This window comes from Clupea harengus, chromosome 6 (genome assembly GCF_900700415.2).
Source record: "Clupea harengus chromosome 6, Ch_v2.0.2, whole genome shotgun sequence".
Lineage (NCBI taxonomy): Eukaryota > Metazoa > Chordata > Actinopteri > Clupeiformes > Clupeidae > Clupea > Clupea harengus.
Window position 1 is genome coordinate 15,192,522 of NC_045157.1, and position 22,500 is coordinate 15,215,021.

Below are 22,500 nucleotides of genomic sequence, written 5' to 3' on the forward strand. Positions count from 1 at the left end.
AAAGACTTGGCCTTCAAGCTCAAGAGGAAGCAGTTCACCATTGAGGTACAGTGGGCCACAGCCACAGCCACAGACACAGCTACAGCTACAGACACAGACACAGCTACAGCTACAGACACAGCTACAGACACAGCCACAGCCACAGCTACAGACACAGCCACAGCCACAGCTATCACTGCTCACTGCATCTGTAGGCCGACTTCAACATACCAGCCCCAAACTGTCAAACCTTCCTATACACTCTTACCCAAGTTTCTTACATACCACTTTACTGTACGTCCTTACTATTATTGTCACAAAACACACACCAACTCTCGGTCTCACTCTCCGTCTCTCTCATACACACACACCTCTCTCCATTCCTCTACCGGTTCCTCTCGTGACTTTGGTCCATCTATTCTGGGAGAGGACTGTAAGCAGTAAGGTTGTAAACAGTGGAAGATTTCCTCTGGGAGAGCAAGCCGGATGGGGGGGGGGGAAATAATCTCTAAAAGCTTTTATTCTTCAGTTTTGCTTTATTTCTTTCCTCTCGAATGGCTTCACACATTAAGAGGTCATGATTATGCATCGGCTTTTGTATTTGTCACGCTCCGGCAGGTTCTGTTTGTTCTTTTCCACTATTGGGTGTCAATTCTAAAGGTGAAGCTATCGATTAAATGCAAGAGTTGACACACTTTTCCTCAAAATCACTTCAAAGTCACTCAAGCGTTTCGGTGAAACCCTCATGAATAGGAGATTAGAATGAGACGGTGTCGTTGTCATCATTGTCTTGGTTAAGTGTGCTGCTTTTCGGCAGGACAGTACGGAGATGACGCATAATGTAAATATATTAAAATGATGGAACAACTTCAGTGTTCCTGTGCCCCAAGAGTTGTCAATGTAGTCGGCATGTCTTGTGTGAGTAGTGGAGATGAGTCGTCTTAAATGGGTTTAGTTGATTTACTCCTCAAATCTCGGAATTGAGTCGAGAATGAATAGAATGTGACATGATATGGTGATTGTAGCTGTTGTAGCATGATATGGTGATTGTAGCTGTTTGTGAGGCTTACGCTAGTGAGTAGTCGACTGCACGCTCTCCCCTTTGGCCTGCGGGTTGGTTGGTGGAGCTGTGCTCGACTTTGACCGTTGGTGTGGTGTGACGCTGTCCTCTTCCTGACCCGTTGACCCTCTTAGCCTGACCTCTTCATTAGACAATGGCAACGCCTGCCAGCGCCCCCCCCCCCCCCCCCCCCAGCCTGTTCTACACCCCCAAAAAGGAAGGTGCACCTTTACCTCTCCAACACCCTTTCGAGCAAGAAAGGAGTTTATTTGGGCGACTCTACAAAGCACACTTTCCAGAATGCTAGAAATGCACACACATACAAACACACACACACACATACACACACACTTTCTCTAACAAACTCTGCAAACTCACAAAAAAACGAGCATTTACACTCGACCTACCCATCAACGGAAGACCTGCCCTCCAGAGCAACATCAAAAGGGGGGGTCCATCTCTTAGTTAAGGCCCCATCATTGCCTCTCATTATGTTATCACCGTGAGGCTGTTAATAGTTAATCATGAAGCCCATTGTTTGGGCGAGGGAGAAGGTGGAGGGTCCCCTCTCTCGCCCCCTTCAGAAGCCCATTTCACACTCCTCCACAGACACTTCACTGCTGATTTATGGACCTCTATAAAGTCAAGGTGCTTATCCTCCATGGCCGTTTAATTGCCCCACCACACAGCTCAAGAGGCCTCCACCTCTTCACTGTGAGTCTATGGGGCTGTATTAGCACCACTGAAGTGCCATGGCCAGGGGGTTTGTCTGGGCTTTTGTTTAGCGGGTTTTTTCCGAGGGGCTGGAGGTTTGGTTGTCCTGTCTGGTCAAGACAGAGGCTGACCATATTGAGGGGCAGTGAGTGTTTGTTAGGTTGGATGTATTTACTAGCCTTTTGTTTTGACGCTGTGAACAATTGTGAACTTAAGCTCCATTTGTGGTACCAATTTGTGCCATGCTTGTGTTCTTGGCAATTTCCAATTCACCTGATATGTTTTAAGTTTAAGAGAAGTAACAGAATGATTCATAGAAATGGAGAAGAATAGAAATGAGCGTTAAAGGCAGCTGTGTCCCCGAGATCAGCTTGGTCCCGGTATAGCAGCGGCACTTTGATTGGTGTTGATTCTGACCTATTTCTGAGAGCCAGCATTCAAGGTATGGTGCTCGACACCCGACCATTAAAACTGCGAGACAGAGAGATGAGTAAGGCACCAGTGCGTCTCCATGTGACTGAGTGTGTTTTCCGAGTGTGTGTGCGCCTGATTGAGTGTGTGTGTGTGTGTGTGTGTGTGTGTGCGCCTGATTGAGAGTGTGTGTGTGTGCGCCTGATTGAGAGTGTGTGTGTGTGTGTGTGTGTGTGTGTGTGTGTGTGTTGGGGGTAGAGGGGGCAGGTGGAGGGCATGACTAAGCCAGCGCTCACCGTGGCCCCTAATCCCCTGTGCTCCCTCGCCACCCTGACCCTGTGCTCTGCTCTCCCCAGAGCCCCATAGGCAGCACACACACAACCACAGGGTGCTGAGCCACGGGGGCATAGGCCCACACCTCCCTACTCACTTCCCCTCTCTGGGTCACCCCTGACCACCCCTCACCCCTGACCAGAGCTCCGGCAGGCTTATCTGGCCAGACAAGACCTCTATGCAATAACAACACATGCAGGCAGCCTATGAACGTATTACATGTATGAGAAGTGGACGTGTCCTTTGACCTTTCTTAGCTGGTACTTTGTCTTTATGCCACAGTGAGGAAATATACTTTCTGACTGACTGGCAGTTATATGATATTTTCTGTTGCAATCAGTCGTTGCTTCTGCCTCATCATTTTAGGACACCTTGACAGCCATTGCAGCCTATTTGTTGTACAAAGAAATGTTGCTTCTTTAGATTGATTGCAGTTTGGAAATTGTAATAGCAACCAGTTTGTTCTAAATTGGTGTCCATCCAGATCAAGAACTGACCCTGTTGAGTTGAGGAACTTCTTTTGAGTTTGGAGTTCTGAACTCCGTCTGAAGGGGACTTTCCAGTCTGCCATCGCTGTCAGCGGGAACAGAGTCTCTTTTGTTTACCCATGACTCACTCCGACTCTGATTGGCTGTCACCAGCTCACACATTCGAGCACCATCGCCCCGTGCCGACCAGTGCATGCCGATCTTACCTCCAGAAGAAAGAGAGAGGACAGCCAGCCGGCAGGTGGAGGTTGAGGGGAGGTAGATTGGGGGGGGGGGGGGGCTAGTCTACACCAATCCCCCCCCGAGGGAGGGCCGTGGGGGGTTATAGTCTGCGTTCCAACCCGTCTACGTGTCGTAACCTAGCGGTGACCCCTACCGTCCGTGTGTAGGAATGGCTCTGACTGACAGCAGAGATAGCGATCGAGTCGTGACGTGGAGCTATGCATGTTAGAAAGCCCACACAGACAACAGCCAGCCAGCGCTAAGCTAATCACTCACGTCGGCAGCCTGCGCTAAGCTAATCACTAACAGCGGGACAGGTGCTGAGCTGTTCTGTAGCTATGCGATCTATCTGTAGCTCTTCTTTCCCTTTTATTCACCATCTCTTTGTCTGTCTTTGACGCACAAATACACACACACACGCTTTCAAACCTTTCCCTGACCTTTTCTGAGGTGACTCTGCATTTGCGAGATGCTTGACTCGTGAGATTGAGAGTTGATTGACAGGCCAGGAGGGGTTTCAGCAGGCAGCTCCTGACGGTGACCCGGTCACATGTGGGGATCGGCACGCAGCTCCGAACACAGAACCGTGTGAGCTGGAGAAGGTGAGAGTGCAAGAAGTGCTCCGCTCCAAACCGCAGCCCTGTCACGCATCACCTGTCAACCTCACTGACTGACAGAATTAATTTGTCAAAATGTACACACCACAATAACTTCCTTTGTTAAAATGTTGACTCAACTGACTTAAAGATATGTTTTGACTCATCAGTATAAATGTTCTCAAAAATGTTCTTGTTAGGTTCTGGAACATTCACCTGCTTGGTGGTATTCCACCAGTGAATTGGCATTTTATAGGACTAGTTCTCATCTAACCTGTAACTGCTGTGTGATTTAGATTTTCACACCATGCTAGCCTCTGACAAACTGGGCCCAGTGTGCCGTGTGTGAATGTGGTGAAATAACTCGCGCTGAAAGGCTTTTCCCAGTTAGTCTCCAGTGGTCGCTTAAATGACAGCTAGAGTTCAATTGGCGGTTGATGAGCAGTCAATTAGAGTTACTGCCCTTGGGGCAGAATTAACCCCTGGCCCTGTTGGAGCAGGTAGAGGGGGTAGGTGTAAATCTGTGATTAGCTCTCACATCTACGCACTCCTACACACACACACTCACACACACGCATTCACATGTACAAACACACACACACACACACACACCCAGTCAGTCATTCACTTGCTCAACATGGACACAAACACTGAAATGCACACACACACACACACACACACACACACACACACACACACACATACGGACACATACACTTGCGCAATATAATTGCATACGCAATCTACTCACTCACGCATTCAACAAGCACAAACACAGACCTGAACAAACTTGTACACATATACACAAACACAAACGCTATCACCTTCACACACTCACACACTACACACAGGCTCACCGTTGACCTGCTAGTCTGAGAATGATAGGGTGCTCACCTGAGGCTTGAGGAAGGAATGTGAAAGGCATTTGGCTGCGCTCTCACCCTGCCTGTGACACCCCCAGACTGGGGATAAGCTCACCTTGGGGATGTCTGAGGAACTGGGGGTGGGGGTGGCCTTGTGAGGGGGTGGTCATGAGGTGAGGCATGAGACAAGAACGCTCTCTCCCCAGGATTTGTGTCAAGTTAACCCCGTCTTAGCAAGGGTGAAAATCAGGGAGCCTCAGGAACAGTGAGGACCGATGGCAGTTAAATACTTATATAATTAGCATCTCCAACCCCTCCAACCACAACCACCACCTCCACCACCCTTGCTTTGCTGTTTGCCAGATCGTTGGAATGGACTGGTTCTTGCGGTTTCAGAGGAGGATATTGTTTAGGGAACATACCGTTTCAATGACGGAGCGATTTTTTGCCAGATGACAACAGTGCAATGTTGGCTAATGAAATTAATGTGTCAAACCTGAGCCATCAAACGACTTCAGCGTGATGGACGCATTCCGTTTGGATCAGGCTTTTGTTTTTGTGTTATTGTTGTGAAAGCTCGCCTCCTCGGGCCCAATCCTGATTGATTGGTTGTGTCTGGGCCAAGGCGCTGTCAATCTGCTCGCAGCTCTGCAAACTGTTCACCAGCACCAGCCCGTCTTTGCCAGCCTACTTTCACCCCATACCAGCACTGAGGCAGTTAGCAGGCTTCCTCTGCCGGCACAGAGCCCATATCCGCCAGGCCAGGGCCACATCTATTCCATAAGTAAATAAGATGGTATCGGGGAATCTTAGCCCGTATCCGCCAGGCCAGGGCCACATCTATTCCATAAGTAAATAAGATGGTATCGGGGAATCTTAGCCCGTATCCGCCAGGCCAGGGCCACATCTATTCCATAAGTAAATAAGATGGTATCGGGGAATCTTAGCCATATCAAATCCCATTCTATAATATCTATAGAGGATTTGACATCGCATATAGAAGTTGTAATTGTCTGTCAGAGGCCGGTATAAAGAGGTTTCTATCTGTTTTCACTTTCAGTGCTTAGTAACCCTAAGATCACAGATCAGAAAGAACACTCCCAGAATGTCTCTGCTTGTGAATGTGAACTGTGATGGTAAGAGAGATACATTGAGAAGAGGAAATGAGGGCCCAACTGCCAAATGACTTGAGTGTCACGGACAAGCCTTGAAAATGGGGAGCTCCCAGCGTTCATCTCCGTGCCGTGGCTGCAGCGTGTGAAGAGGCAGGGCGGAGACGGAGTCGCCGGCGAGCCCTGGGAGACGCCGAGGCCACGGACTGGAGTGCCGTTAATGGGCGCGTGATGAGCAGCGGGCGTGGCCGCGTGCAGCTGTGGCGCCGAGACTAAGTGATTTGCAGGTCAGGCTTAATTAGACTGGGGCTCGTCCTGCGAGACGCTGCCCAGGACACTAGGAGAGGGATGAGACGAGTTTCACAGACGTTGGGCAGAGCTAGGGACGACTGACATCAGTAGCATAGGCCCTGTATTTGATGGGAATATTTTATGCTTTTGGTGCATAAAGAAGATGCAGGCCTTTCTTTTAGTATGTAGCACTGACTTTGTTTTGCTCAGCTAGTCTTTCTTAAGACTGTGAGAGCTTTCGTGCAGCACCTTACCTCCGAGAAAAGATTAACTTTTAATTTCCATTTATTAAATATTCCATACATCTGTCTCAGGCCCTGCCTTTGATCAGAAGAGATTCTTGAGATCATACAACCAGTAAATAATTGATCCCTCTCTTGGCAATGACAAAATTGGGCTCTATTGTGCTGCCGTTTCTAGGAACGGGGTTATAGAGTGTGTCTCTGTGTTTGTGCGTGCATGTTTGAGTGTGTGTGTGTGTGGGTGTTTGTGTGTGTGATTTGCATTGGCCAGGCCAGTGCACGCGATGTGATCCCAGAGCAGCACACTAGCCGAGCCCTTGTGAAAGACTTAGTGCTATACATCAGATCAGCATGCATAATTCAGCGCGGTCTCACTTAAGCAGTAGCGGCGGTGTGAATACAGTTCTGGGCAAGCTGGCCTCCACCACACGGGCGTAGTAGCATCAGCAGGAGCTACATCAGCAGCAGCAGGAGCTACAGCAGCAGCAGCAGCAGCAGCACACACACAATCCATATTTCATGCCTCAAATGGATAACTTTCAGGAGGAGCCCAAACATCACGCGTCCTCACAAGTGGTGACGAAGGCCGGTGGTGTGACTGTGTCACTCCAGACACGGTTCCTCTCGACGCTTACTTGGATGAGCAGACAGAAACAGGAGTTCTGGTTATTAAATCCATGGTCCTTTGTTTTTGTTTTGCAGAGGGTGTGGTGCTGACATGGTTTGGCCCTACAGAGGCAAAATGTGGATGACTTGTGATATGCCTGACATGGTCATCTTTTGAAGTTCACTTTGAAAGCATCAGTGTAGATCTAAGAACTTGAAAAGAGGAAAAAAGAAAACAAGAAAAAGGAATGATTCTTGCATCTAAAAGGATTGACTATTCCATTGTTTCTTTTTTTCCTTCAGTGAGGTGCAGTTTTGCAGAGATTTGGCCTACAGCTCCGTACTGTAACATTCTGTGATTCATGCGCCTCAGTAGTGCAGAGGCAAATGACTGTGCTATTCCACTGAAGGAAAGATCAAAGAGCAAAGGCGAAACAGTTGAAATGTCATCATCCTCACACACACACACACCCAAATCCGCCCTGCTCCTTACCTGTGTTTTACCTGGCTCGCGTGTGTCTGTGTGTGTCTGTGTGTGTGTGTCTGTTTGTGTCTGTGTGTGTGTCTGTGTGTGTGTCTGTGTCTGTGTGTGTGTGTGTGTGTGTGTGTGTGTGTGTGTGGTGTGTGTGTTCAGGGTTCACTGGGTCTGTTCCTCGGGCGTTGCCCCTCTGTTGAGGATGCAGACACGGGCCACCTCTTCTGGTTTGCTGACAAATTCAGCTAAGGACCCGTGAAATACGCACCTGTCTGTCAAAGAGCAGCACGGCAAAAAGCCTTGAAGTGGCCGCGTGTGCAAAGATTGAGCCTAGTCCCTTGTTGTTTTATTAGCAAATATTTCAAGTAATTACAGTACATTAAAGGTGCGCATTTGTCTGCGTATCATCGTATATCGTATTCTTCATTGATGACTTTGGCATTATCAGAAATAAGTTCTATAAAATGAGCTCTTAATGTGACCCGTTTCTCTACAGAAAGATTTGTCCTCCTCAAGGTGGTAGTCCATCTTGTCACCAAGAAGTTTCTAACTTTTACAAACCTAAAACAAACCCTTTTTTCTTACTCCCGAAACAAATCTGAAAGCTGTCCCAAAAATAATACAAAAAAAACATAACAACAACAAACCCAACCATCACTTTCATTCTGGTATAATCTAGCACTGAGCGGTCTGGCTGAACCAGGCCATGGAAGTGAGCTGTTAAATCGGTTAGCGCTGAACGCGGCAGAGGCCGAGACCACGTCTCAGCAGCCATTAAGGCAGGCTGCTCCTTGAAGCGTAGGCACCGTTCAGGCCGGATTAAAGTAAGGACAGGGGTCTGGTCTCACACTGCATGAGCTGGGTTTCCTACTCTCTCGCTCTCTCCCTGGACATGCTGCTGCTGCTAAGGATGTTGCTTGTTTGGCAGGGTGCGGGAGAGTGGCAGATCTGTGGCTGTTTTGGGGGTAAATGCCCCTGACATAAGCTCATCTGCGGCCGCCACGTAGGGGGACCTCTGCGAAGTCGTCCTCGTAAACACGTCTCCCCCGATTGTGGGGCTGCCAGGCTCGGTTCGCGTCTTCCCTGACCAGAGTGCGTTTGTCGGCGGTGACAACATTTCCAGGGAAAAACGAAAGATGGAACAAACAGAAAGGAATCAGAAGAACCTCATTATGCCAGCACGGGGCATACTCAAATGGAACTAAATACAGGTTGTGGGAGGACAGCGAGGAACTTCAACTTTGTTTTGTTTTGTTTGTACTTTTTTTAAATCCCCGCAATCCTCACGTTGCTTGGTGAAGCAAAGGCTTCAGTCTCCTCTGCCTCCTCCTTCTCCATCTCCTCCCCCACCACCTCCACCTCCTCCTCCCCCACCTGGGCCCGGGCGGAGGGCGCACGGCCGGCTGGTTCAAAGGTGGAATTTTGATCCGGAGCAGGAGGGGAGAAGGGCTCTCTACTATGCTGCTCTCCTCTGCTCTCCTCTCTTCAGTCCTCTCTCCTGTCGGCTGCTTTGTGTGTCCCGGCATCTACGCTAAAAATAACTTTCCCACACTTTCACAGCTCTGGGGAAGAGGTAGACATGAAGGGAGTTAGCAAGGAGTTAGCAAAGAAGGCTGAGGTGATAAACTTCATAAACAGACCTGCCCCTTTAAAATCATTGAGATTTAAAAAAAGACTATGTTGTATGTTGGATAACATATGGAATATTACATGTTATAATGTCAGATGTGTTCACTTTATACATCAACTACATGTTATACTATGTCTTGGTCTCATCCTCAACTGGGGGGCTTATCAAAGGGTCACCACGCATCCAGCCTTAGCTTGTTTGCTTGTATCTCCTATTCACTGGGCAATGGAGGAAGAGTCTGATTGTAACTTACACTTTACTCATTTTACCCCTTTCATGAGATGCTTCTTGAGGTCACAGCTGGTACTCCTGCCCCTTTTATAGGGGGGACCTTTTAAAAGGGCTGAATTTACCAGCTAGCTGACCACCAGATCAAGTTGTTGAAGATAATGAATTTTATGGTCACTCTTACCCCTCGAATCATCTCCTGTTGAATGGGCCCAGATGATGGAGGTCATTGCAGATGTGTAATGATGAGTAATGAGTGACCTGCGATTGAGGTTAATATTTTATTCATGAGGTGGGAGGAGAGAGAGGAGCCCACTTCAAAGGGAGTTCTGGGGGCAGAGAAGGCCCCGCCCATGTGCTTTTGTCTGACTGGGGTTTGGGCGACCCCGCTTCATGAACTAGAGGCCGGTAGCTAATGTTGTGCCCTAGACAAACTTTCCCATCGTGGCTAATGGTGGTGGTGGTGGGGGTGGGGTCAGTGGGGGGGTTGGAGAGAGGCAGGAAAGGGGCAGGAGCTTTAGGATAGGGTTGTGCTGAAGGGGGTTATGGCAATGAAATGCATTTAGAATATAACCAAAGGTGGTAAAGAATAGAATTATTTAGAATTATTAGAAGTGCAGATGTATCACTACTAATCACTACAGCATAAGTCATGAATTAATTCATTTCTTAAAATATTCACAGTTTTAGGGAGAATGGAGGGAGAAGTAACATGTACAAATAGCCTAACAAACACGGCACAGCATCAAATCCACACACACACTGGCTGGCTTTGTTTTGTCACTCTCGGAATTGAGATGTGAAATTGGAACTGAGTAGCTGTCAGCGACTTATTTACTGACATGGCCGGTGTTGGGTGGCTATTGACCATCTTTTGCTTATTTGCTTCGAAGTATTGTTGCAGAAAAACAGTAATATATTTACAGATGTTAACACGTGTATGCCTGGTGAATTATTAACGCAGGCAGGAAGGCGAGGGCTTGCTATTAATAATACACTGAATATGAGTGCACTCCTAGCCTGCGAATCAGACTGTTAAACTCCAGAGAGAGAAGGAGGAGTTCATTTCAGCCCATTATACCATTGTTATGCATTAATCATTAAGCCTGCGTTACTTGTGGTTAAGATACTGTGTGTGTGTGTGTGTTTGTGTGTGCGTGTGCGTGTGTGTGTGTGTGTGTGTGTGTGTGTGTGTGTGTGTGTGTGTGTGTGTGTGTGTGTGTGTGTGTGTGTGTGTGTGTGTGTTTCTGCTGTCGGTCAGTCTGTAGACTGGGTGGTGATGCTAATGAGTCTTATTTGCATCGACCCTCCACACCATTGAGGGTACTGGTAAAAAATGAAACACTAATGCTCTTCAGTTCAGGCATCAGGCCCTCTAAGGTGCTGTTCTGAACCTGGCTACAGCATGAACTCCAAGAGATATACTGGGAGAGAAAGCAAGCTAGATTATGGGAAATAATAGACATGTTATAATATAGAATTATATAATATAGATTTAGAAAAATATTTCCTGTTTCCTAGTTTTTCAAATATCTGCACCAGCTGTCAAACATTTTGTTGTTCAGAGTGTGGGGTGTGTATGTTTGTGTGTGTGTGTGTGTGTGTGTGTGTGTGTGTGTGTGTGTGGGTGTGTGTATGCGTATGTGTGTACTGGCAGTGTTTTAACTTCTGACAAGGCGCTGGTCAATTGCGTGCCAGATTTTCCCGTGAGGCGGTTGGAGGGGCTTGAAGATAAACCTATCCCTCCCCTCACGCTTATGCATACAACTGGCTGCACCCCGTCCACCCTCCTCACCCCCCACGCCTATACACCACCACCGCCACCGCTACTGCTGCCGACCCCCCCACCACGCTCGTCTTCCTCACATCTCAGCAGCAATGATGCTAATGGCCAGTGACAAGCTCACCTCTCCCTAGCGTGCCTGCGGTCTACAGAGACCCTACACACACACACACACACACACACACACACACACACACACACACACACACACACACACACACTCACACTCAATCACACATGTACACACACACACTCACAACCCAGCCACTGAATGTGCACATTAAGATATACTATTCTTACTCATTTTCTTCCTAACACTCCTTATACCTGAACTCAATAGATTAAATGTACTCCGGTCTCCACATATGTGTGTTTCAAGCATTCAAAGGGACAACATCATACATGTACATGGATTAGGCTAATAGCGTAGATATTTATGTGTGAGTGAATGATGTGGTTTATCAGATGTTGTAGCAAGAGGGTTTGGTATTTAAGGATACTGAGACCAGTTTTGGCTCACGTGGTTGCATATGTTTCCTCATCCATCTTTTTTTACACCCTGGTGTCAGAACATCCCCATGGCTGAGGTTTCTGTGCTATTTGAGCCTTCATGTTAGAGGACATGCAGTCAGATGATGGACTGTTAGCGCTTAGCACTTAGACACCGGAAAACACTGGGCATTTAGCCATGGCCCTGAGCTCCAGTGTTTGTTACACTCCGTGTTGTCGGAGCTGTATCGTAATTACGGCAATAGCCAAAATGGATTGCGACATGAAGACACTAATGTGTAGTGTGTTGCCGAGCTTGCGTGCAAGCGAATGCTGAATTGCACCTATTGATGCATAAGCATGCTGCTCTTATCTGAAATGCATGAGTCGTTTTTTGATTGGCAGCAGGGTCTGGGTGTGAAGTTCCTTGTCTTCATAGATAATCAAGAGTTCTTTAAAAGTTAACTAGGGCCTATGAATGTTCTATGCTGCAGATTCCCCTTTTTGTGGGTCTGAGGCACGAACAGAAGCATCCCCGTTATTGAAGGTTAACGAGGTCCAAATTATTAAATACCCAAGCCCGCCAAAAGACACGAGAAGTGGGGTTTGAAAAGGCAAAAGATGGCAGACAGTCTCAGTGAACTTTTATTCAACCGCCAAAAAATCTGGTCAATTGGTCACCACCTATCATCGTTAATAGCAAATAGCAAATAGCCAAAACATCAGTAGGACCCATAGATGTGTCTGTGCTGCACAGGTATCCTGCTATTTTATATGTCATGCCTGCATTACTGGCAGAAAGAGGAGAGAGAATGATGAAGATCTACACTGCTGAGTCATTACTTTGAATGTAGGTGCATTTACATTATGTATGATGCCAATCCCACCCATACAATTGGGCTCAATGCATGTGTGTGTGTGTGTGTGTGTGTATGTATGTGTGTGCGTGCGTGTGTCTGTGAGGCGTGTGCGTGAGTGTGTATCTATGTGTGTGTGTGTGCGTGTGCATGCTTGTCTCTCCTGGGTAAATGTGGCTGGTGAGGTTGGGTGTGCTGTGAGAGGCAGGTTTGCATGCTGGGCCAGGGAGAAGCTGAGCACAAAAGCATGTGTAGCCGTGAATATGAGAGCAGGCATTAGTAAGGTATCACAGGGGCTAAAGTGGTGCACTCTCTCCCCCCTCTCTCTCTCTCTCTCTCTCTCTCTCTCTCTCTCTCTCTCTCTCTCTCTCTCTCTCACAGTCCCCCACGCTCACTTTAATCCCTCCCTTTTGTTTCTCCCTTTCACCCCATTCAATGGGCTTTTTACTGGACTACTTTTTTTTCTCTTGTTCATCTCTGAAGTGCAAAACCCCTAAATTTCCCCAACCTGCCATTGCATCCAAATTTTGTCCCATCTGAAATTTCTTTCATGGAAAAGATTTGTACCCTTTCACTTTTTATCATGTGTGCATTTTTTCTCTCTCCTCCTAATAAAGAATTCAAAAAATAAATTCAAAAAAAGATAAAAACATCTCTTTGGTGGCACCTTACCAAAGCCTTTGATGGATGGTACATTTTTGTCTTTGGATGGGTTGTGTGTTTAGAGAAAGCATTCGGTTGCCTTTTCACGAAACATCCTTGGCACACATGGCACGCTAGTGTGTGTGTGTGTGTGTGCTGGAGGCGACGGAGCCCGGAGCTCTGGCACCGGCACCGACGAGAAGCGCACCTGGTGCTTCCGTGCCTCCTGGCCCTGCGCCTGCCAGCCCAGCAGAGCTACTGTAAATGACCCCGCCCAAACTCTCCCCACCCACCCCACCCCCGTCGCCTTCACCTCTTCTTAGGCGTGTGTTCTTTGAGTGAACCTGTGTGCACTCCAAAAACCTGCAGTAGTACACTCAAACCTCTAGGAGTATAGGAAGAAGTATCTGTCCTTTTCTGTTTGTTATATTTTCAGGTAGCTCTCTTCAATTCAACAATATTAATCTGTCGTGCTTTTTGTCCCCAAGCCGAAATCTAGTATGCCTCCTGCTGATTAGCCCCCCCTTCACACACACACACACACACACACACACACACACTGGGAAGGACCTTCACCGGGCTGATCCTATGGAGGTGAAGTGCTTCCCCCTGAAGAGCTCTCTGGGCCTGAAGCCAAAAGCAGAAGCTTAAGGCGAGGTGCCACTTGAGTTTGAATCCTCTCTTCACACCTTCTCCCTGTCACACACGCCACAAACACGAACACTCATCGGCGCACTGAAGAAACCGTGTTCAATTGTTTAAATCTTCATGTTCTGTAGAAAGTGTTTTTTTTTTCTCCCTCCAATCATGGTAGAGTGTCCATTGCAGAGGAAATGGGAATCGTCTGTCGTCTTAATTGCCAGCAATGAAATGAGATCAACCCTCTTCCACATAATATACATACTGACCTTTTTTTAAGTGTTAGGAGGAGTTAGGGATTGGCGAATGCGATAAAAGCGATCAATTTCATGAAGTATGCATCATTTAGCCTGACTTCTGTGTGAACTAGGGCTTGGTTGTGAGGGCTTTAAAGCGGAGCGTAAATAGCGTGAAGTGTATTAAACTGATTTATACCTTTCCAGCACTCTATTATTTAGCTCACCGAGGCCGTCTGTGATTGCCTCTCTCTTATCATTGGCTCCCTATTAAGGAAGATGATGTAGGAGGCCAGTGATGCTAAATTCATTAGCACGACACAATTATGGCTTGGAATTAAAGCCGTTGCAGCAAAGAGGGTCTTAGCTAAAGGGCTGTGCTCTGATACGGATGATGGAGCCTGCATCTTGGTGTGCACACCTAGTGTAGATAGCTCTTTTATATCTGTTCTCATTCAGTTCAGGTCTTGGAGTGAGCGTGGGCTCTCCTTGACGGTTGAATGTCTCCATTTTGACTCCGGTTGTGCAAAAAAGACTGGCCTAGTATGGTTGATGTTGATCAAGGTTCATGGGTCTTTGTCTTTGATGCCAAACATGGCTACGTAGCTCTGCTTATCTTCTGTTGTTCTTCGTCAGTAATAATACTGAAATGTCTTGAGGTCTTTGAAAGAGATTGTCCCTTTGGTGGAGAATTTCACTCACATTTCGCTTGAATGTCAATGTTCCAAATAACCAAATACCAGATCATTTGAGATATCTGCTGAAGTTTAGTCAGTTAAAGGCCTGTGGAAACATTGATTTGACTGAACCAACCACTCTGTTACATAACATGGAAAAAGAAAGTTCACCCTGAACCTTTTCTGGGAGCTCAAAAATCATTCCAGTACAGATTATTGTTCTGTTGTATAGGGCCTGTATTTCCACTTCTCATCTGCACGATATTGGAGTGTTAGTGTGCATTAAGCCAGCTGGCTGTCTAATGGAAGTGGTGAGTATTTTGAGCCCAAGACAAGGCCATTACGCTGCCATGATGAATATGATGAGCCTGTTTAGTATTCTCACGGAGAGTCTCTCTCTAAGAGACGCATTTCCCAGCGCCCGCGCGTGAGCTTTGAATTGAGAAATATTATCAGATGAGAGCAGAGAGAGGGGGCAGCGGGATTGCGCTGTCGGGAGCGTCTCGTCTGCAAGCTCGCTTTCCGGTTGACAAGGCACAGTGCGCCTGTTCATCATTACCGGCAGCACCTCTCACCGGCAACGGGGGGAGGAAGATGGAATAAAAAAAAAAAAAGCGGGCAAAACAGAGCAATGAACATCGAACCCTGATTAAGATGTAAATTCTCCCTAATTGGAATGTAAATTCTTACATTTAGATGAAGACATCAACTGTCAGTCTGCCATGTTATTTATTTTTGGTCACCTCAGTCCCTTATTCGAGAGACGTCAAACATCTGGGCAAAGCGCCTTTTGTCCCGCTCACCGTAATATCTGCCATTCATGTCTGCCTACCTTTTGTTTGTTTCCTTTTGGCCTCCTCCTTTCCCCCCAGAGCCTTGTCTGATACAGTTGTTCCTGGGGGACTGGGAGGAAATTTGGAATGAAAATTGGGTTCATTCAGTGCCAGTATTTTGCTTGTGCATCAATTACTTCTGCTGAATTTTCCTCAATGCAAATAAGCCTCTGGCTCGTGAAAAGGAACGGCGTGTATGTGAAATAATTAATTTCCCTTTGAGGGAGCGAGGAGGAGTGGGCTAACAATTTGATGAAACCTGCCAGGAACAGGAAAACTATCGGTGTTAATTTAGTCATTTTTTGGCAGCGGACAAATTAATAGTTTTTTTCGCAACCAAATATATGGCCGCCGTGGGACGTCTCACTCTCTCCCTGAGTTCAGGGGTGAATGGTCCTTGTGGGCCAGCAATCAATTAAGCACACTGGCTGGTTTTAGTGTGCTAATCAGCACTTATGGGAGGGGTGGAGCTGGCTGATCAGCATAGCTGCCTTTCTTTACCGTACATGTTATTCTTTGAGGCTTATAGTCAGTTGATGAAAATTAAAAATCTTTAGGCACTGGCCATGTTGGGCTTAAAGAAATCCTAATTCAGTGGTCAAATTGTGTAGTTGAAATCCCTGCTTTTGTGAAGAATCTGTTAAATTCATTTGTACCCCCAAGTCCTGTGACTGTGTGAACAATCAACGGCCTCCTGTGTTTCATGAACAATCACAGACTCTTCAGGATGCTTCACAAGTGGGAACTTCCAAAATCAGCTTCTTTGCAGTTCTATTGAGAGCTGCTCTGTTGCTTCAGCCGGGGTCTTTGACTCCCCCCTGACCTCAGCACTAAGCCCCAAGGCCTGATGTAAGCCAACATGCCCTGGTTTCAGTAATGCTTTGAGTAGCCGAGGATGGCCCGTTTGGCCCTGGAGGTATAGCGTTGTCAGGGTTAATCCCTGCATGCTCAGGAGAAGAGACATGTCAGGGCCAGAGACTAGTGTCCAATAGAGGGGGCACCAAAGGGTCAGTGTAGTGGAGGGAGAGTCGCCTCCGCAGACAAAACCAACAGCATTTAGAGTTTGACTCCTATCTGTGCAGTGTGTCTGTATTGGGTGGGACTGTTTTTGTACAATAGACAGTTGATGGTACCTTTGGATAATATCCAGCAATGCTAGAGAGCTTCGCGTGATCCAAACACAGTTCAGCATCCTTCAGTACAGTTCAGTACATACCGCTCTAGTTCAAAACATTCTTTCCCTTTCACCTCAGGTCACGCAGGGCCACGAAAAACTGGTGAGCTTAAGGGTGCCACAGCGCATTGTTGACATTTTTGCCCTTCCTTCCTTGGCATGTTTCACATGAATCCTTCTGGTGGTGCTCCACAGTGCATTCTCTCACTGGCCAAACAGCACTTAGAGTTTTGTTTGTCACTTACCCTCCTTCTCCTCCTCGTGGGAACCATCGCTGTGAACCTCGGCACCTTACAGCCTGTACCTAGCCCAGGTGTTGGCTTCTGTCTCACCCAGAAGAGAGAAGGGAGGTGTGTGTGTGTAGGCGGGTGGTGGGTATCCCGTCCTCCAACGGCTCAGCGGAGGCAGGTATTCTGACTATTCGTGAGATGTTCCCCCCCCCCCCCCGCCCTGATGGGTGTGCTGGTTTCCCATTAACTCTTCATAGCAGAGATGCTGCTAATCTCATTCCTGTCATGGTGTACCTGTCACCTCCACTTGAGTGCTCACACGCCGAGATGCCCTCCAGCGGCCTGGTGCCCGTTGAAAACTGGCAGCGTGTGTGTGTGTAAGTATGTGTGTGTGTGTGTGTGCCGTTTTGGGTGTCAGGCGTGCGCGGGCATAGGCTCAGAGTGGGCGTGTCTGCCGCTCAGGTGAGGTGGGAGTGACTTCTGGCCAGGTGTTTGTGTACCGACCTCCACGGAGCAGCTTGGTGACAGGCACAGTCATCAGCTCTGAGCGCCAACCTCCTCCTCGGCCTCCTCCTCCTCCCTCACTCTGAATGCCCCCCGAGGGGCTTTTGATTCAGGATGGAAGGGGAGAAGGAAGAGAAAACATTACAGCATTTCTCTCTGCTGTAAAAATGACCTTTAATTTCCCATTAAAGACCGCTTATATATATAGGAGAGGTATGCCAGTTGCGATTAGTATCAATCTTTATTTGTTTCCCCGCTGTTATGTCACAACTGTCTGTCTGTTTGCCTTCACATCTGAGACTGTGAGGGAGTCGGGGAAATAGAAAGTCAGTGTGACAGAAGTCCAGGGAAGATGCTGACCCGGGCTGCACCACCACCACCACAGGGACCGGCCCATGCCTTCTGTTACCTAAACCATCCTCTTCGTGCCCACCAACTCATCCAGCGTGTGGAGCCTGGGAGGAGGTTGACAGACAGACAGACAGACAGACAGACAGACAGACAGACAGACAGACAGACAGATAATAAGAGAGTGAGAGAGAGAGAGAGAGAGAGGCTATGGGCTTGTGTGGCCCTCGGGCTTTTAGGTCACTTGTTCACTTGTGTACCCCATGGAGAGACCGACTGTGGGAGAGATTGAAAAACGGTAGAAAGGGGAGGGAGAGGAAAAGAGAGGAGGGGAGTGCACTCTCAACATCAATAATGACTGTATACATCCACCTTTGCCCTCCTTTTTTCACTCTCTCCTGCCCCCCCACCTTCCTCTGCTCCATCGTTCTCTTGGATGTCCTATGTATGTGTGGCTCGCTGTACTTGCGTTTTGTCCCATAAGGTGCTGCTTTAAAACAAAGATAGTGTATTGTTAATGCTTGGAGGATTAGGGCAATTAAGCCTGGAGCTCCCCAACAACACTCGCACCCTGATGCGTTGCGTGACATGCACCGGGAAAATCTGCCTTCGCCGCTCTGAATCGGGGTCTAGCCAAGCCTCAATGGTGTTTTCTTCATTCTCTCTCTCTCTCTCTCTCTCTCTCTCTCTCTCACGCGCGCGCTCTCTCCTTTAAAGGACTCCTTCCCTACCTCCTTGTTCTCACTCGCTGTCCCCCCTTCCGCCCTGTCATTATCCAAAAGGACTTTGGATATGCATACGAATTGCTCCCAAAATGGGCGCCCCTTTCTTCCCTTTCAGTCTATCTGTGATTGTTGTTGCCAGTGGGCTGTGTGTATTTGTTTAGGGGTAATTGGTGAGGGGAATTGGGGGGCAGTGAAGTGCATCCACTCATGCCCGCTCCCCTCCGAGGCCGTGGCATCTTCGTGGCAGGCCCGCTCAGCGGCAGCCATAATGTCTATTTTATACTCAGGTGGACAAACACAATCGCGGACCTCGCTCACATTGTGGCAGCTAAGGGGAGTTTTGAAGCGGGTCACAGACTTAAGGCGTAAGAGTGTGTGTGTGTGGGGGGCGGGGGGGCATATTTGTCTCTGTGTGTGTGTGCACGTGCTTATATCACTGTTTGTGAAGTTAGTGAAAATGTATGTGTGTGTACTTGTCACTGTCGGTGCAAGTGTGAAAATATGTGTGTGTGTGTGTGTGTGTGTGTGTGTGTGTGTGTGTGTGTGTGTGTGTGTGTGTGTGTGTGTGTGTGTGTGTGTGTGTGTGTGTGTGTGTGTGCGCGCGCCACGCTGGCTGGCTGTGCACTGGAGCTCGAGGAAGACCTTTGAGTGTCTCCAACCCGGTCTGCCCCCACTGTTGCCCTCCGCAGCGCCCCTAATGATTTCACTTACACCTCCAGTATTTAACTCTGTCAGGAAAAAGCAAGCAGTCCGCTGCTCATAATTTACATGTCATTTGCTGCCTCATATTGTGTGAAATTCAATTGCACAGCTCAGACTGTAGCCAGCACATGGCTTTTTTCTCTCTCTCTCTCTCTCTCTCTCTCTCTGTCTTGCTGTCTTTCTTCGTCGTCTTTTTTGTCTGCCTCTTTTCTTTTCTCTCACTCGCTCTCTCTTTTCTTTCGTGGATCAGAGTTCACAGCAAGCCGCCGACCTAAAAGAAAGTGGCTTGTTCCCCTCCTCCTTCTTTCCTTTTTTTTCCCCCTCCTCTCAGCACACTGTCACACCCGCCTCCTTGTGTGAAGCCGTCACTCTCTCAGGCAAAGGGATTAGTGTTTGCCTCTTAGATGGAAGCATGGTGGCACGTCTTTACCAGACACAACTTCTGAGCTTTATATCTACATCTTTCAATATTTGGTTTGTTTTTTTGTTGCTGTTGTTTTATAGAGCTTGCATTCCTCATGGCGTTGTGGAGGTTTACATGGGGTATGGGACCCTTTCCATGCCCCACCTGCTCCTCTCGTAGTGGGCTTTAGATCTGTTGTCATCATTAACATGAACTGGCCCTTGACATAAACACTCTGTTATGCAAAAGCTCAAGGGGATCCATTTTATGGCTGAGCTGAAGTTCTGAATGGCTCCGCTCTCGTCTTGTCAGGTCAGTCCCCAAAACTTCTCCTTCCCCCTCCCTCCCCCCTCCTCTCGCCACCCCTGTCCCTCCCCACACCCCTCCCCTGTAATGAAACAGGCCGCCCAGCAGTAATTGGAGCCTATTCGGCAGTCTCCTGCGGAGAAGCCTCAGAACAGTAATCCCCCCAGCCAACCACAACTCTTCTTTTGGCCTGGCACCGTTCCTGACCCTTGTCAAAAAGCTCAATTCATTCAGTGAGAAATGCAAATGAAGTTGACAATGAATATACATTGGGGGCAGTTTTTGAAACAAAACAAAACCAAAAAAAAAAAACACATGTCACTAGCTCTCATTGAGTGGCTGAAGACAGGGCTTTACATTACCTAACATGAGATTAGAGATGAAACTATTGCTGGAGTATTTGATGAAAAAGAGGGGGGGGGGGGACTACATTAATAACAGTAATACATACATATGAATAATTTACACGCAAATGATATTGAGACAAAAAAACCTTTGCAGACTTTGTTAGGGACTCTTGGTTGGGATCAGCAGACACGAACATACATTTTTGTTTTATTTGTGGAGACTTTTCTGAGGTAAACCCTGTCTGACAAGCCTAGCACCTGAAGTGATGCCCGCATCCCAAAAACATCCACTAACCTTCAGCCCGCCTCACCTCTAAAAGCATCCACGGCACAAACAACCCGCCTCAGCAAAGCCAGCGCTGGTGCTCATGTTTTGTCCATGGCTACTCCGGCTGCATCCTGGTGAAGCTTATTTGTTGCACCCTGAATGCATGGATAAATATTTGAAATGATGCCATTACTTCACAGTGAGGTGAACTATGATCTTTCGATCACAAAAATGAGTGGTAACAGTTATCCACACATTTGAAACAGATGAATCTGCTGCTATCCTAAAAATAAAAAGACTAAAAACTCTTAAAACAAATCTGATGAGACAGCTCTCCTGTGGATTCCAGGACCTTGAGGTTAGAGGTAAAATGGGAGGATGTGAAATTTTTGACAAGGTGGCCGAGGTGACGCACTATTGCATTTGACACCCCCTCCCCACCGCCAGACCCTAAAGGTGGCTGAGCCCACTCCGGCCTCACGTAGACCAGGCTGGGATCCATGTGCCTGTGGGGACAACAGCAGAACAGGTCAAAAAAGAAGGGCCAGAGGACAGAGCAGGCAGAGAGATGGGAGAGTTTTTTTCAACCTCCATCTAAAGTCCCACAGAGCTTAGCAGATCAGGCTAACTAGGCTAGCTGATGTTTTTCACAGGTGATTTGTTTTGAAAAGGAGTTGATGGACTAGGTTTCACAGGTGTGCAGTTTTAGTCCTAAAAGCTTTTACTTTTTACTAACTTTGCATCCAAGTGGGGTTCACTAATATGAATTAGTCACTAAATTGACCCACCATCAGTGGTACTGTGTCTTCATGACCTGTTCGGACTTTTCTTGAGAGGGATCCGTCAAATAAAGCATAAGATGCCCAACTGGATAAGGAACCTTGAGAAGGCCTCTGTGTGCTGGCCTGCATCCATCCTGCTGCTGTGTGGGTCCTGAGCTGGGGTTGTCCCTCGGCGCTGACCTTGCATTCACAATCGTTATAGAGGGGAATGCTACGCTAGCTGCTAGGTGCTATCAACACACTAAGCTGTGGAAGGGCCAATTTGCCTGAGCAAGTGCCTTACCATGTGGGAAATACCTTAACGTTATAGGTGCCTTAATGAGTAATAAGCTACTCTACTTAGTAACTCTAAAACTATTCTGAATTGTATTAGTTAAAAAAGGACCATTCACTACATTTAGCATACCCTCCACTTTTAATAGCCCTCTAACTCTCTGGTTCATCCTGCATTTGAGGGTGTATGTAGTAGTGCAGATGTAGCCAAAAGTAAGTAATATCAAAATGTGTTTTTTTTTTAAGTCAAATTATTTTCAATAATATATACCTATAAATACCTATATGTAATATATTTAATTTTAAGAGTAAATTTACCAACCCTGATGGTGATGCTCTTTTTTTTATGAATGCATTACATCAAATGCAAATCTGCATCAAATGATTGGCTTTGCAGGAGGAATCAGTTTTTTCTTTTGTTTGTTTGTTTATTTTCTTGTTTTGTTTATTTGCATGCTAACGCACCATCAAAGAGCCTCTGCCCAAATCATTTTTTAGCAAATAGACTCAATACCCTGTTCTCAGCAGTACACCACACTCACACAACACTAGAAGGGTTCCAGAAGCGTTCTATAAAGACCCCCTCATCAAATGGTTCCTCTCTAAAGAATCCCAAGGGACTTTATTCCATACAGGCACTATTTATAGTCGTGTTTTTCCCTGCCATTTAGCTCACACTTTTATCAGGCAGAACGTACCATCGAGGTTTCATACACTGAGTGTTGTGTACCATAGAGGTTACATACCCTGAGTCTTGTGTACCATAGAGGTTACATACACTGAGTGTTGTGTGCCTTGCAGAAATCATCGGACACCAGTGAGTGGCCACCGACATAGAGAGGCTGTGTACCCAGACCAGATGCATTCAATACTCCAATACCTTTTAGTTAAATATTTGACTAAGCCTTATACTGCCGCCATCTTTGTGCTGCAAATGGTTGCAGTCAGCAGGGCCGACTGGCGGAGTGCAGCATGCCTCCTCTTTTGGGGGGGGTTACTATGGGCAACTGCTTTCAGTGTGGTTGCATGGAG

The 22,500-nt window shown here is 47.3% G+C and overlaps 1 protein-coding gene across 1 annotated transcript in view; it reads left to right on the forward strand.

The window, feature by feature from the left end:
- elp4 (elongator acetyltransferase complex subunit 4) overlaps positions 1-22,500 on the forward strand; it is a 54,386-nt gene that overhangs the window by 23,594 nt on the left and 8,292 nt on the right. Inside the window, exon 9 of the mRNA XM_012827016.2 lies at positions 1-45. This exon is cut by the window's left edge and continues 62 nt beyond it. Coding sequence (XP_012682470.2) covers positions 1-45 — 45 coding nt within the window. The remainder of the gene's footprint in view (positions 46-22,500) is intronic.